General features: G+C 39.7%; 1 protein-coding gene across 1 annotated transcript in view; it reads right to left on the reverse strand.

The window, feature by feature from the left end:
- Window positions 1-17,924, reverse strand: part of LOC123316023 (alkaline phosphatase, tissue-nonspecific isozyme-like) — a 97,755-nt gene that overhangs the window by 55,546 nt on the left and 24,285 nt on the right. The window contains exon 2 of the mRNA XM_044901933.1: window positions 4,481-4,704. Coding sequence (XP_044757868.1) covers window positions 4,481-4,704 — 224 coding nt within the window. The remainder of the gene's footprint in view (window positions 1-4,480; window positions 4,705-17,924) is intronic.

A 17,924-nucleotide genomic window follows, 5' to 3' on the forward strand; every position in this document is an offset into this window, starting at 1 on the left:
GTCACTATTAAACCTCTGTGAATTCTGGACAAATATGAGGCGTAGGTGTGTCACCAGTATGCCGAATGCTCATCAATCCAATTTCATTCATTTCCATACCTTAACCATAACTCAAATAGGACGACAGAGTAGGCTGCTAAATTATTCCAACCTGTACCTTGTATCGCACGAAATCCATTCACCCTTTCCGGCTTAATGCCCCATGAGAATATGTACACAATAAAATATGTGAGAAATCGGCTTTGTGATATCTCACGAAGACCCCTCGAATTAAATGAATAATTCAGAGGGTACAACCTTCATTCGCGAAAATCCCATCCTGCGGAAAGATTTATGCCGTTATCAATTAGTTAGTGGCCACGAATAGCACGGCTTTTTGTTTCCGTTTAATTGAAAGCCACGTGTCACCCATTCCGCCGTTCGGGGGATGTTTATTAGCGTTCAATTATAAATACAATTCGGTTTAACACGCGGCGGGCGAAAACAAGAGGGACGCCGAAATTCAATTCGTGATCCGCGCTTTTTTTACGCCGGATGCTAATGGAAGTTTGACAGGTGAAAAAGCACGGATGTCCGCGTTGAAATTCTGATGAACGGGTCACAAAAAAATGTTTGCCGGTTGCGCAACCTTGTGTACACTAATTACTTTTTCACAAGTCTATTTGTGGCTTCCCTATTGTTCTGCAAACAAGCACTGGACGCTTCAGGCATGGTTGGCGGAGCTATGAATGGCTGTTCGAATTTCAATATTGGGTATCTGGAGAAAATAATGGAGATTTCTAGATCCTGGGTTCACAAGGATAGCCCTGTTGTCTGCATCCTCGATGTTGACTTCATCAAATGATCGGAAAAAACGTTAATCATTTTTCTCGAACTATTGAATACAATTACAAATTCGAAAAATGAAAGTAAGAAGATATGAGGAAGATGGATAACGTATAAGAAAGTAAGAGCCAATCAACCAGTTTGAAACAGAGCGCAGGAAAGCTTATCCCCTTTATCCAGAAATACGCGTTTTATTTGGAAACAGCCGAGGATGGTAACATATGTCAACAGTGTTTCCCTGTTGAAGCAGTTATCATAGCCATTATGGAAATCTATTTAACCTGAAGCGCCTCAGAGGAAAAACCCGTTCAAAGTTTATCACGGAACTTCAATATGCAGACGACTGCGCACTTATCGCTAGCAGCCCAGTGGATAACAGATAATGCTGGACACCTAAAAATATATACACGAAGCTTTAGACCTTAAACTCAATATCGACAAAACCAAAATCCTGGAAAGTCCCCCAGAAAGCCTTCAAACACATATCAGCCTGGAGAATGAGACTCTAGAACAGGTCGAGCAGTTCAAATACTTGGGAAGCTTCATAAATACTAGGGCTAACCTAGACACGGAAATACACAACCGTATGAATTCGGCATCGCGGGCATTCTGGAAGCTAAAGGATAGAGTGTTTCAAAATAACGACCTCAATCTGAACACTGAGACAGCTGTTTACAAAGTAGTGGTCCTCCCAACGCTTCTTTACCGAAGCGAAAGCTGGACGACCTACAGGCGACATATTAAACAGCTTGAACAAACGCAACAACGTCATCTAAGACATAATGCTCATCAGATGGTTCCACAAAGTTTCGAATGCAGTCTTGCAACGCGCGAGTTGTACAACAATTGAGACTCAAGTAACGAGGGCCCGACTCAGATGGAGCGGCCACATTCTGAGGATGCAAGACACAAGACTCCCCAAAATAGTTCTGTTTGGCGAATTCACAGAGGGTGCCCAGAAACCAGGAGGCCAGTATAAGCGGTTTAAGGATACCCTACATCAATCCCTGCAATCAGTTAATGCCAATCATAACTGGGAACAACTAGCGTTAGACAGATCACAGTGGAGGTCTATGGTGCACAGTTATTATGGAGACTCGAGAAGAATACAGCGGCGGCCAGATCTGGTTGGTTGGTGACTATCCATGCCCGGAGTGTGGAAGGATCTGCAGGTCACGGTTGGGTCTCTTCAGTCACAGGAGGGCACACAGTCGCAATTAGCCCTAAGAAATTATAAGTCTGTTCATTTTTTTTTGTAGATTTATTCCCGGTAATCGGGATACAGCAATGAATGAATATGGCAATCCAACCACAAACGTTCTGAGAAAACACTCATTAACCCTCTCTGATACAATCACAACTCTGTTAGGGCAAAACGTTTCCCTTACTGTTATACTATTAAAAAAGGTAAACTCCATACTGATTTAACAAAGACTCAGATTTTCCAAAGTGGTCGTCATATAAATTATGTTCACTGAAAATAATGAGATTATTCCAAATTTGTCTTAGTGTTTTTATAAGTTATAAATTAGAACCTGTTCTGATCCTGAGTCTTGTGGATCTTCAGATGCTATGACTTATATTGCTCAATTCCGATTAATTCATTCTGGGTAATTCACTGGCATTTCCTCTGACAGGATTGTATCGTTCTGTGGATTAGAAGTGTACTGGAGTAAACCACTTATCGTTTTCCGCTAGGAAACCCTGGGGTGCTAGCCCCAAGATTTGTGTTAGCCACACAGCCTATCCGGATTACATCAGCTCATCTAATACGCCACGTGGAGGTCATACCAAACATGATATATGGGTGAGCCCGGCTATAAAGCTATATCCTCGAATAGCCAACAGCATATACAGGTCGAGTCTTTGACTCGAATAAATATTTTGACAGTAGATTCTTGAGGTCAAGAGAAACACTTTTTTTTTCATACCATTTTTTCCAATTAGGCCCCGATGAAAAGATATAGCCATTCTTCATAATGAGCTGTGCCACCCCTGGAAAAACATAACCAACTAAATCTGTGACATAACACATCTAAGGTTCTTTTAAACAGAGTTGTATTCAGCCAAAGTACTAAATTTTTCAGAAAAAAGTATTGTTTTGACGTCAAAAACACACTGTTGAAATATTTGTACGAGTGAAAGACTCACCCTGTGAAGGTGCATGGTTTTTTTTTCTCCCTGTCCATTTGACATGGTGGCACAGCCGTCTGTACATCACTTGATGCAATTCATACATTTGTAATGATATTAGTCTGTATACAACGAACAGTCTTCACATTTTGTTGGACAGATTTGTCAGTAGGAGGTAGGAGAGTGAAGTTAATCCCGAAACCCTAACGAGCAATGTCAACTTAATGCGAAAACTATAAGCATTTAATGGTCCAATTTACTGCACCCACCATCCTTCATAACGAGACGCTGATATTATCCAATTTTCCCATCAGACAGAATGATGTATTCCGAAACCGATATCCATTTTATTATGTTAAAATACAAATCGATTCATCTCGCGAGTTTAATGCACCAGAAGGTTATTGATTGTTGTTCAAGGGCTGCGAAAGACTGATTGAATATTTGCCTATTCATCGGGTTAATGAGGGCCTAAATAGGCAAATCAGATCCGTTAGACGGAAGGCACCCCAGACGCCACACATACACCTACTTCAAAGTGGTTGATCGAAGCTAACTGGGTCTGTATATTGGTCGCAAGTTCACTTATAATTAATCTCTAAGGACGACGTACAGACATGGTGAACCTTAATTACATATCAACATTGGTTTGTAATCATTGTGTAATTGGTCTATTTCCAGTCGATTGGATGAATCAGGAACAACGGTTAGCGTTGAGGGAACTTTGCGGCCTGTCAGTTGTAGGAGGACAACGTCACTGGCATGACGATGTAACAAAAAAGGCCTCCCTTTTTAGCATATGGGCAATTATAATTGTCAGATGAGATGACGAGTTCAACACTGATACGAGGATGTATTGATATCTAGTTAGCCTAGACCAATTCCATGCATAAAAAATATTGCGTTACCATAACAACGAACAATAACTCATTAGAAGTAACAGTGTGAAGTTTGAGGTCGAAAAAGTGAACCAGAGTTACGCAATGAATTAAAAGGAAGAAAATGTCTTCCGAAATTGTGAAAATCGAAAAATTGGTTTATCGAGCCATCATCAAGTATTTGAAAGGGTTAAGAGCTAAGCAGATTTATGAAGATATGCTTAATACCCTTGGTAATCAATGTCTCTCGTATACGACCGTGAAAAATTGGACCTCAAGCTTCAAAAGAGGTAAATTTTCCATTGAGGATGATGATCGATCGGAAAAGCCAGTTTCTGTGTCAGTCCCCGAAAATATTGATTTGGCTTCTGTGAAGCCTAAACAGAAGAGCACTGTTAATGAGTATGAAATCCATAATTTTAAAGAGATTCTTATGATACCTTACGCTAACAAGTTGTGTTTCATAGGCTGTCCTATTTCTTGTTATCTCTACTGATAAAAAAATTTGAAGGACGTGAACTGACAGATATTGTCCTTGACTGATCGATCAAGAGAAATGAATGAAACATATGAACAACTCATTATGGTTATAGAGACAACAAAATGAGAACTGGAAGGTCAATTTAAGAGGTTGGTGAACTTACCTTCGCAAAGGCCACTGCGGGGAATGTATCCCATGCCAAATCATGATCCTCACCCTTCTTCCCCATTCTCTGCCCGCGCAATATTCTAGCGGCAGTAGCTGTGGCAACGCCCATACCATCACCAACGAAGAGCAGGACATTCTTTGCATGTGGCCTGAGATCTGTTGCATACTGTAACCTCTTTCTCAGCGATATCCTTGCTTGTTCGTACCAGTATTCCTGATCTGCAACAAAATTAAAGCTAGAATGAGGTTCTCGGATTGAAAATATTATGAGTGGCGTTTTTCAATAGATAAGGGAAAGGCCTCAGTGATCCAACTGATCTGAATCTAGAAAAAGGTCATGATTACTCTACTGCTACTATCATTGTAAATGTTTATGGGCACCAACAGCTCCTGGGTTGATGTAGGTACTTTTCGAATCTCTTATTGCGTCTTCTTTCTTCATCTTCTTTGCCTCACATATGATTTTCCAGAAATCTTTGACCGAAATTTTGGTTTGTTGTAGTTTGTTGTAGTTTGTTACAGTTTTTTGTTTGTTTTTTTTTTGGTGTAGCAGGGGGAAAATCTGCGAGTCAGACGAATCACCCTCTCCTGAGGGGGAACAAGTGTGAGGTTTCTCACTCTCCTGAGCTCGAGATCCACTAAAAATCCTTAACTGCTTCTTGAATATTGGTCTCGGGCATTTGCCTATTAACCGTTCATCTCTTAGTCGGTTTTCTTCTCGTACACTATCGTGCTGGGATTTATGTGTTTATCCTCTATTGGATAACACTTAATTGGATTTTTCAAGAAGTTTCTGTTGTTATTTTAATCTCTTTTTAATTGATCTCTTGGTCTCCTTCGGTAAATTCGCATTCTCCTTTTGTCTTCCTCTGGGTCGTAGTCCACTAGTCTCCTGAGTTCTTGATTCGGATGGTTTTTCGCTGTTTCGAACAATTCCTCTGCATTTCTGTTCATGAATTCCGTTATGGTTTCCCATTTTAGGTCCCTATGAATCTGTCTAAACTTGACAAACCAAGGTGCATCTATTGCACATCGTAGCAGCATGTTTTCAGTGGCCTGAATTCTTTTGATATGGCTCTTTGCCGCGAAACCCCAGGCAACTGATCCATAAGTCAGTTGAGGCCTAGCAACGGCTTCGATTATCTTCAATTTTGTCTCTTTCGACATGGGGCTTCTTCTTCCTATCAGAGGGTAGAATCTATTCATCGCTGCTTTCGTTTTGTCGAGTGCTTGTTTAATATGACTTTTTCAAGTAGGTCCTTTGTCAAGTGTTATTCCTAAATATTTGGCTTCATTTTTCCAGTCGATTTCTTCGCCGTCAACTTCTAGATTCGTTGTGGGTCGCAGTCTTCTCTTCTGTAGTAATATTGCTTGGCTCTTTTGTCCATTGAGCTTGATTTTTCACTTTATGCACCAGTCATTCGTTTCGTCAATCGTTTCTTGTAGAACTCGTTCTATTACTTCTGGGTTGCGGTGTCGAGTTGCTATGCCTGTGTTGGCAGCATATAACGTTAGCATGGTTCTTGGATTCTTCGGAATATCGTGAATGTATGTATTGTATTGTTGTAGTGTACATCGATGTATCCTTTGAATCCCTAATAATCCTACATCCCTAACCGCACTCTCTGGTAACTGCAAGTCCTTTGCTGACTGAGCCTTAGCCGATGACAAGATATGGTTAATAATGTTGAAAAGCCTCCTTTGATACACTGCCTTCAACCAAAATTTTGGAAACAAACAGATTACTCGAATCGACATTCTGCATTAATCCTCTCGATAACATCGAACTTCCAATCTAAGAGGAATATTAATATTGATCCTGGACCACTAAGAAGCGCCCAGGACACACAAGTAATGCATACAAGTTATCGAATTATCCAGTTTATCGGCTCGGCTCACGGATCCCGGCAATAAATTCTGGCGATCCGTTTGTCGAATAGTTATACAATCCTTTAGTTAATCAAGCAAATCCAATTGCTCTCTAACTGGGAATATTTGAACCGGTCAGTGCTTTGTGCAGTCGGACGATGGAGAGTAATCATGGCTGATTGTGTTTCTAATTGAGTTTCCGACCGGTCTACGCTCGGCAAACGAAATAATATAGAAAGGCTTTGTCTCGGGAAGAACTCTGGGCGAATTCTTGGAAATCGACGTGGAATTCTTGGCATCACATCGGTCATTTGCGACACAATAGAAGTCGAGGAACGCTGTTGGAAATTGGAGATTCTGTTGCTCGAAAGCGATGCAGCATGAAGTCAGATAAGGGTGTACTAAGTAAACGAATGATGTTTTGGGAAGAGCATACCTTGGGTATGGAATTTCTATGGATTTTCTCTCCCAACATAAACTCCCTTTCCTCCTCACCAGAGGAGGAAGCTGAAAAAAGAACACAAATGTAACACAATTACAAATGGTAAGCTACTAAAAGAAACTCACAGAAATGGGAGCCATTTCACTGTATGTTTTCTTCTTTGTAGCTTACTCATTTGTAACTGTGTAACGTTTGTGCCTTCTTGTGACTCCCTGAAGATGACCATGAAAATGTTTGAGAGCTTGTGGCTGATGAAATGAAGTGGTTGTTCTGCTTGCTATAACCAGTACTCAATAATTCAAATCTTTAAAGGGTTGAGAGGTGAGCAGACTTAAGAAGATATGCTTAATACCCTTGGTGACTGCAAGCTTCAAAAGAGGTAAATTTTCCACGGAAGATGATGACCGATCGGAAAAGCCAGTTTCTGTGTGAGTACCCAAAAATATCGATGACTGAATATTGCACATGAACGCTTTCATCATATAGTTCACGTCAATTTGGTCATGAGAAAAATTGCTGCAAATTGGATCCCCAAATATTTGAATGTTGACCAAAAGCTTGCAAGGGTAGAAGCATCGCGTTCGATCTGTGCTCGATTTGAAAACGATGTAGACTTCTTAAACCGAATTGTTACTACGGATAAGACTTGGGTACATTTCTACGATCCAGAAACAAAGCAGCAATCGATGAAATGGCGACACTCTGGTTCTCCAAGACCTAAGAAGTTTCGTGTCCAAAAATCTTCTGGAAAAGTTCCTGCTTCAGTTTTTTGGGATTGCCATGGAGTAATCATGATCGATTTTTTGGATGAGGGTAGAACAATAACTGGAGATTAATATTCGACATTAATGATTAATCTACGGGAAAAAATAAAAGAGAAGAGACGCGGAAAGCTATTCAAAGGTGTTTTGTTTTTGCAGGACAACGCCCCTACACACAAATCTCATGTTGCCATGCAAAAAATTCGTGATTTAGGGTTTGTATCACTAGAACACTTCCCTTATTCACCAGATTTGGCTCCATCCGACTATCATCTCTTTCCTCAACTCAAAAAAAGTTTAAAGGGTCGTAAATTTTCTTCCAACGAGGAGGTAATAAAAGCTGTGGAGGTCTGGTTTGCAGAGCAAGAAGAAACATTTTTTTGAAAGGTCTAGAGACGTTGCAGGTTCGCTGTAGTAAATGTATACAATTAAGAGGAGAATATGTTGAGTAATCAAATATTTTGACATTGAAATTATGTTTGGTTCTATAGTAGGCTAAGAATTTTTCAATATATCCTCGTATGTGGTTTTTTGGTTCAACTTCTGCCTCACAGTCACATTGTACAAGGAGAAGCGATGGAAAAACAATTACTCTGCATATGCCAAGGATAAGGCTTTGTATCTCGGGGTTAAAAAAAAACAAACTGATGTCGAAGGTATAAACTAGTCAAACTTGGGAAATTTTTCAGAGGTTCCACTTCATTTGCTACTCAGTTAATTTCATCGTGAGATGAGCATAAGTGAGAAAATGTAAAAAAAAAATATCACACATGATCCACCATTGATATGAGAGGCATGCAGCTTAAAATCTACCACGAATACTGATAACGTCGTTTCCCTTATTTGAGGAGGAAAAACCGAATTTCAGGTTAAACAAACGTCAAAGTGAAGGCGCCCAAATTGGAATGTTGGGTCAGCGGATTTCGTAGCCCTCCATTGAATGGTTTTGCGGCCGGATCCGTGGGTTTTTTCGTCTGTTTCAAGCGCAGGAACGTGCTCCAAACAATGTAATTGAATTCTTATTGCCTGCCTAAGCGAATGCGTGAAATTCCCTTATACCCTTCCGGGCCGTGTTTCCACATTCGCGACATTGAACGTGTTCGGAATGTGTTCACGAGGATCCACTTATAAACCATTCACTTGATGAGTTCAGGGTGGAGTACTGTGAAATCACGATCTTGAGCTTCGAATTGAAAGCAGCTCTGTCGCCGAGATGTGATTTGTTAACGAAAAGCTATAATTCGTTTGTAATCCCGCGAATTTCTGGGTATCTTGAGGATGTGTGTAGTGGGCGGTTGAAACCTGTTTGAACATGTTGAGAGATACCGAGGTTGAGCTTTGGATGAACGCCAGAAATGAAGGATGTGGAGGATGTATGAGAATCAAGGAGATGGTGCTGCATTTGAGTAATTCCATAACAATACGCTTGTATACTGTGTGACATTCTTAGCCTACTGTAGCACCAAACAAAATTTCAATGTTAAAATATTTTCTTACTCAACATATTCTCCTCTTAATTGGATACATTCATTACAGCGAACCTGCAACGTCTCTAGACCTATCAAGAAAAATGTTTCTTCTTGCTCTGCAAACCAGATCTCCACAGCTTTCATAACCTCCTCGTTGGAAGAAAATTTACGACCTTTTGAACTGTTTTTCAGTTGAGGAAAGAGATGATAGTCGGATGGAGCCAAAACTGGTGAATAAGGGGGGTGTTCTAGTAATTCAAACCCTAAATCACGAAATTTTTGCATGGCAACATGAAATTTGTGAAATTTGGATAGCTTTCCGCGTCTTTTCTCTTTAATTTTTTCCCGTAGAGTGGTCAGTTATGCCTAATAGTAATCTCGGGATATTGTTCTACCCTTATCCAAAAAATCAATCATGATTACTCCATGGCCATCGCGAAAAACTGAAGCAAAAATTTTTCCAGCTGATTTTTGGACACGAAACTTCTTAGGTCTTGGAGAACCAGAGTGTGGCCATTCCATCGATTGTTGCTTTGTTTCTGGATCGTAGAAATTTACCCAAGTGTCCTCCATAGTAACAATTCGGTTTAAGAAGTCTACATCGTTTTCAAATCCTACATCTTGGAAAGACCCCCAACTACTTGCCATCCTAGTGAACCAATAGTTGCCTCCCAGCAATGCTGAATACTCGAAGAGCCCTAAGGTAGTACGAATATTCTTGCTCTGAGCTCCGTTTTATTTATTAGTCAGCTCTTTCATCATCGGATCAAGTATATCCTACCCATAAATCTGGCGGGAAACATTCCAGCAATAAATTATTATCTAGGACAGTCTTCAGAGATTGCTTGGGTCAATTTGATAGGTTCTACATTCCTCACCTGGGAATTCGTAGGTTGGGATGTCTCTCGCCAAATCCCCTAGCAATTTTCTCGAATTCTCCCTCCGTATGGATAGAAAACACTGACATATAATATTATATTTCCCGGAAAGGGTTCAGGACTTTATTTTCCTATAAAAATTTAACCCTGATCATCGGATTTCCACTTACTCTCAACCAGAAGAGGTGGCAAGGGAGGAAAGTAAACGAAAAATCCTCATAGATGTGTTGGCTCTTTTTTCTTTCCTGCTACAGGATTGGAAGATATTCCGGTGACATTAATATTCAACTAGCACCTCAAACGTTACCTCTAAGCTTCAAATCTTCATGTCAGACTTGACCTCCAACTTTACTCGGGCCCATTTCCTTGCAGTTGAAAACCTTGGATTTCTCCATCGATACCTTGATTCAGGAGTGGCCACCCTATAACTTGCTTCTGGCGAAATTCACGAAACCACTCTACCGTCCCTAAATATGTATACGATGATTCAATTTTTCAACGGATAACCGAATCACAAGGGACTAATCGATTTATTTCCACCCTGATTCAGGGGCGCATCAAACACTTGGAAACATGAATGTCATAAATATTCAGTGGCATCGACGGGGTCGTTATAAATATGGAGTCCCACCTCGGTATCGTGGGTTACCCGGAAATGGGTTTTCCTGGAATATATCAAGTATTAGCAACCCCGCATTATTTTTCCATCAGGAGATCGAATTCATTCCGCCTTTGACGTAATTTTGTTCCCAGCATCAGGAGGATTCACAAAGGAGGAAGCGATGAAAGTTTATTCGCAATTTTCCTGTTATATTTCCTTTGTGATAGGTTCAATGAGATGTAAATGAAAAGGAGGAATGCCGAGTGTTTGGAAATGGGGGAAAAATTATTGTGTCTTTCTAGACGAATGGTCACCTGACTTACGTCAGCTTTCAGATACTTTTTTCGCTTGGATTCATCCATAAATTAACGATTTTCCAAAGATCGGTGTTTAGTTCCATCATATGACGACCTAAGAAGATATAAAAATACAATTTCAAATCGAATCAGCTGATTTCAAAGGCTTAAAGTTCTGAAGGAAAAACTATACCTCTCAATTTCAAGATCCATTGATTGATCTTGGACTGACTTGTTTGCATATCAAAATTTACCTAATGGGTGTAAACTAAACCTTGAAATTTTGAGAGAATATTCATTAGAAATCATATCGAAAGGATCTCAATGAGCTCTGACCCACTGAGTTGGATTTCCTTCAATTGTTAGCGTGAAACCAAAGGGATGTGGTTTAACCATGAACAATGACGTATTAATACCTACGTCTACAATCATATAAGTGGATTATTGTTGAAGCCAATCAGCTACACGTATATGAATCCGCTAGATGTAATAATATTCGCCTACAAACCACCAGAGTCTGCTCAATTTGGAGTTTTATGGCAACGTAAGGAAATCTCAGTTATGGTCCTCATTTAGTCATAATTAATATGATGAAATTTCATATCGTGTCTCCTCAAATTTCCGTCAGAATCATTTAAATTCGAAGAGGTTCAAGTTATATTCGGTAGATCGTTGAGAGAAAATGACTAGAATTGAACATTACGATACGTTGGTTCTCTATACAAATGTTCAGCAGAGTTGAGCATTTTTTACATTCAAAATGAGGCTTTATCATCTCATCGAAGATCAGGGACAATCTTCGTTTATTAAAAAAACATCGTGAATCACCACTGGAGTTTTGTTCACACCCATTGCTTGTTATTGCTCTCCATAAGGTCCAAATCTGGTTGAAATTTGAATGCTCTTCTCTGCGAATTGTCTATGCTACTCATACGGTGATTAAGCAGCACTTAAGAGAAAAATAAGAACACGAAACATCATAAATAGCACCCCAAAAGCTGACTAGAACAATCAGAGCGGCTACGACATTTTAGGGATCGAGGAATTGATGATTTGTCCAAACGTATGTCTCAGGAAATTGAAGGACTTCGACAGGATCTCCTGAGCAAAGCTGTTTCATCGAAACTTCATGGAGTAGTTTGTGATCTTGATAGCTCAAATCGGTTAAAGTTGCAGGACGATCGCTTTGACCTTGTCGCAAACTCTGCAGAAAGCAGAATGCAGAAACTGATTGGCAAACCTTTGCATGGAACACACAAGGACGAAGACAACAATCATTAAGTCGACATATCTGCGTCAAACTACTGGTTGACTTCCGGAAAGTTGATGCCCGAAACATGGCTGCATCATTGCCATCCAGGATCAAGTGATACCAACAAGGAACAATAAAGGAACTATAAGAAATATATCGTTTAGGATACCTCAGACACATGAAACCCACCAGCACATCATAGAGGGATGCCAGAATATACATGATGATGTCGTCAAGATTTTACACTCAAGGAAGAGACATTGAAAAGATTTCGAAATACAGAGATCTCGAGGAACAACTAAGAAATAATGGAAGGACTACCAAGACTATCCCTATTGTCATCGATAGGCCTGACATCGAAAAATTAACAGAGAATTTGAGAAAACTTCTATCTATAAAGTCATGCAGGAAGCGGTACTTCTAAGGATGTTGAGAATGTTACGAGAGTGTATAGGAAATGCAGAAAAACAAAGAAAGATACCATCCACTTCGACAAGATGGACGGAGATCAGGAAACCAACCCAAACCAAGGAGGAAGCAGGAGCTGATCAAAATCAGGGAGCCTAAAAACCGAGAAATAAGTTTTAATCCTCTTGATAACTGAGACATTTGGGATGAGAGAATTATTAGTATCATCAAATGACTGTGTGTTCTGCCTAAGTGACCTAAGGGATGACCAAAACACCCCTAACAGTTGCGTCGCCACAATCAAATTACCGCAATGGATACCAAATATTCAACGAAGCTCTAAATTGAGATCGATACTCCACTGACCAATTAATTTGTTCCATTGTCGGCGGATATGAAGTTCACTCCGGGGATTGGCATGTGTAGCACGGGAAAAAGTGTGGTGTGGATGGTTAAAAATCAGCGGAGATCAGTGCACTTCGGGCGTATTTAACGAACTTTCCTGCATTGATGAGGCGAAGTCTATTCATGTGCGAAATTGCGATGGGGAAGGTAATTGCATGCAACGAACTCCCAATTTTCAATATAAGAAAATTAGGGTTGCTCGCGTCAACCGTTGCCGAGGTGTGGTACAGGCCCCAATGGATACGATATCCATGCGCTCTTAATTGATGTTCAGAATGTTTGACGTTGTAGTTAGTCTAGTTCGCCATCTTCGCTGGGGAAATATGAAAATAACGTTATAGCTGCTTCGAAAACTCAGATACTTGAGTCTTCATCGACAGTAGAGTTTCTCTACAGGGTGGGCAAAATTCGTTGTCTACTGAGGGGATCTCGAGAACTATAGCAGCTAGAAGAAAACGGATGACACATTCTTGAGCTCTTCTTTCATGACTAATCCAAATTAAAAACAGAATCGGCCTTTCATTTTTAAATATTAATGGAAACAACAATTCCGAAGGAATTGTCGTTCCAATAATGTGAGTTAGTCATGAACTAAGTCCCAGAGAAGTCGAAAAATTCAAGTGCAACTGTAGACCGGTTTCGGGATCATTTTCTCTCGTCAGTACAGTATAGCACTGAATTTCTCGATCGGAGGATGGTGGTCTTATGCGATCTTGGGACGTCGCTTTGAGATATCTCATCACGATACGCCACCTGTCACGCAAAGACTGAACCAACCTCACTTTCTCTGCAGACCTGCAGACGCAGATGCGCCCGCTTAGGCGACCCCTTTTGTTTATTATATTCTCCGGACCAGAGTACGGTCATAGTGAGCGAACCCCCTCAATTCGCCCGTGGTCCTTGATGAATGTTAGCACATTCGATGACTGCGGGAAGTAGTTGAACTTGGGAGCCATGAACTGTTGTAGGAGTCTGCAGAGAAAGTGAGGTTTGGTTCAGTCTTTGCGTGACAGGTGGCGTATCGTGATGAGATATCTCAAAGCGACGTCCCAAGATCGCATAAGACCACCATCCTCCGATCGAGAAATTCAGTGCTATACTGTACTGACGAGGGAAAATGATCCCGAAACCGGTCTACAGTTGCACTTGAATTTTTCGACTTCTCTGGGACTTAGTTCATGACTAACTCACATTATTGGAACGACAAAATATTTCATTCTTGCGATGCGCCCGCTTAGGCGACCCCTTTTGTTTATTTTATCTTTCATTTTTAGATTTCGAGTTATAAACAAAAATTGAGATTTCGACGATTCCGAAAAGTTCTCATAACTTTTATGTCTTTGAAGTTACAGATCTGAAACTTGAACATTCTTAGGCACTTTTATACGTAGAAACTACTGACAAAGGATTCTCTTCCAATTCAAAAATATCAAATCCAATAAATGTTTGCATTCAAAAAAATAAAGTTCACTTAATGATTCGAAATGAAAAAATATTTTGAGCTCATCAGTGGATTCTACCTAAAGAAGGCCTGTAGAAGGTTCAATTTTCAGATTTGTAACTTCAAAGATAAAAAAAGTTATGAGAACTTTACGTGAAATGTGTCATCCGTTTTCCTCTAGCTGCTATAGTTCTCCTCTCAGTAGACAACGAATTTTACCCACTCTGTACATACTCGAGCGTGTCAGATTTTTATACAGATGGTTAATCTCGGCATTGCAAACGTGTTGACTTATAAATCTGACACTAATCAGCAGAAGTTTTCTTAATCTGACAGTTTGAAGATGATAGCAATGCATTTTTTGAAAATATCTCCCTTCCTGTATCTCTAATCGTTTTTGTATGCATTATGAAAGTTGTAGATAATAAAATTCCATACAACTTTTGTCTGAAGCAATTTTTCCTGACCTTAACCGTTTTGGAGCTGAAGATGATAAGGGTGAGGAGCTTAGCCGCACATGCGAAAGGCGAAGGTCGATGTAAAAACCCAATCTAAACATCGTCAAATATCTGAAAAAGGTTCAAACGTAGACAAAATTGCTTCGGCCAAAATTTTTAGGAAAAGTAATGATCTACAACTTTTATGATAAATGCGTAAACAATTTGAAGCCTAGGATAGGACATAATTAAAAAAAACTGATTTTGATGACTGTTATTGTTTCAGCTTGCTGAATTTTTTTATATCTTTCTCATAAAACAGAGCACTGACAGAAATGAGATTGAGCAGATGTTCTATGAAAGCGAGAAGGCAATCTGGTGGTGTTTTCTCTTTCTTTTTGAGAAGGAATCATCCCCTTTTCTTTCACAGCCTGTATACGACAATTTCTGGAAGAAAATATAATTAAATTTTCGTCCAATATTCCCTTGGCCTAACTTCTCATGCGGTTTTTTACGTAAATAGACGAGAGAAATGAGGATAGCCCAACAACTACCCCGTCATCACCTAGGGGCTCAGGTTCAGATTCATTGCAATATATTACCACCCATAAAAAGATCAAGAAACCGTAAACTCCCCAGAGAATATCCCGTCAATTTATCCCCAACAGATCATTTTTCCGATCAGAGAGCAGGTGTAACCGCACCTCGTTCCTTTCAGATAAAACTCACCCCTATAGCACGTTTTACGGTTCGTTTTCGACTTCTTCGCAAACCTCCACCCACCCACCACCGATATGCATAATAAGTAATGTTCTTTTCTAGTCTCCGACGATCATTTGCATTCCCATCCTCTCCAACCGCAGCGATATATCTTCTAGATAACGTTCGACGCATTGAACGTTTTCGAACTCGGAATGTACAGGGTGTTCGCCAGAAAAAGACCCTGAACGTTATAGGCGAATCTATAGGAGCTATCGAAAAAACTTCCGAGTAAAATTGGTTCCGCATAAATCAGTCTTCAATAATTCATTATTAAAATACGTGTTACTCACTTGTATACAGAGTGGCCACAATTAATACTTCAATTTGTCGATTTTAACAGTTTTTGTCGATATTTTTTAACTGTAGAATCACTTTTTGGTGTGTAATTTCTTACTGCAGAAGTCATCATTGATTGCTATGAAACTTTTTTATCCTTTGGGAGCTTATAGGGTAATCATATCACAACACATCTCTTTTTAACATAAATTTTGTTCAATTCTTCTCAAACGTGCTCGAGAATGTTGACTGCTCCTTATGGAATTTTCATGCCAAAAGCAATCCGAATGTGTTGGGTATTGAAGCTTGTTGCAATTCAATTTCGAGAATTTTCACCTGCTTTCAGCGTAGATATACGTTAATTTATCACGGAAATATTTAAATGAGGAATTTTATGTGGAATGCAATCCACAGATTCCTGCTCCGAAGCGATTTAGTATCGAAAATTTTCCCCCTGAAGGTTTGAAGGGCTTATAGATGTTGTTACAATGGTGAAAACATCAAAGTTACGAGCATGTATTGATATCAAGTTAGCCTAGACTAGTTCCATGCATAAAAAAATATTGCGTCAGTGTTGGTGTGAAGTTTGAGGTCAAAAAAGTAAACCAGAGTTACGCAATGAATTAAAAGAAAGAAGATATGCACCGAAATTGTGAAAATCGAAAAATTGGAGTATCGAGACATCATCAAGTACCTACCTGTATTTAAAAAGGGTTAAGGGGTAAGCAGATTCACGAAGATATGCTTAATACCCTTGGTGATCAATGTCCTTCGTATGCGACCGTGAAAAATTGGACCTCAAGCTTCAAAAGAGGTAAATTTTTTATTGAAGATGATGACCGATCGGGAAGGCCAGTTTCTGTGTCAGTCCCCGAAAATATCGATGCAGTTCATGACATGATTTTATCAGACCGTCGAATTGGGCTAAAACGGATATCTGAAGCACTGAATATTTCATATGAACGCGTTCATCATATAGTTCACGTCAATTTGGACATGAGAAAAATTGCTGCAAAATGGATCCCCAAATGTTTGAATGTTGACCAAAAGCGTGCAAAGGTAGAAGCATCGCGTTCGATCTGTGCTCGATTTGAAAACGATGTAGACTTCTTTAACCGAATTATTACTATGGATGAGACTTGGGTACATTTCTACGATCCAGAAACGAAGCAATAATCGATGGAATGGCGACACTCTGGTTCTCCAAGACCTAAGAAGTTTCGTGTCCGAAAATCTGCTGGAAAAGTTCTTGCTTATTAAAAAATAAGGCATAAAAAACGATGGGATCATCAGGTATAAACTATGACTCCACTCAACATAAGCCTGCTTGATTTTCACCACTTTCGATCTGTTTTAACATCCAAATTACTTCTCTCAAGTGTAACATCCTGTACAACAACGAATGTTTTACGAGTTGGAGAAGAAGTATGGCGAGAAACGTACGCTGGTCCTAGTGCTCTATTTTCCAGAATTTCCACTCCGAATTCGAAGATTTATCGCATCGCAGCTTTCCTTTCCAAGATTCATAATTTCATCCGCTCCAGTCTAGAAAAGTTGACGGCTGCCTTCGGTAATATATTTCGGAAAGGCTAGAAATATGCACGCCGCTTTTATTTGTGTCGAAATTTATTCCGGAAGTTTGAAATTTGACCCGCTGCAAATATACCAAAGAAATTCTGCTTTGAGAACGTAGGATACTGAAGATGATGACGAATAAACGAGAATACTCTTCAGAAGTTGGTCTACCATCCATTGGTTCAACAGCTATATACTTAACAGTAATGATTTAGCTGTCTCTCTTCTTAACGCAGTAACTGATGAAAATGATGGAGTCTAAGTGATTTTCCAATTTGTCTTGAAAAGTTTCACCTTTTTTTGTTGCCTTGAGGTATTTGTTGAAGATATATTATGTAGGAGTAGAACTCTTTGAGCGACGTCCAAAATAATATATATTTTTGGTGGAGAAACATCCCCTCAATGAGACACACTGAATGAACTAAACCGCAACACATTAGCAGTGAGAAGAACTGTCGCTAGTCGCTATAATGGAAAAACTTTCGAATTAATTAGATTCATCTAGAATGAGAATAATTCAAGACTTGCAAGATAATACTGCTCCCCATAAAAGGGCAGCTGAGTTAT

This window comes from Coccinella septempunctata, chromosome 6, assembly GCF_907165205.1.
Source record: "Coccinella septempunctata chromosome 6, icCocSept1.1, whole genome shotgun sequence".
NCBI lineage: Eukaryota > Metazoa > Arthropoda > Insecta > Coleoptera > Coccinellidae > Coccinella > Coccinella septempunctata.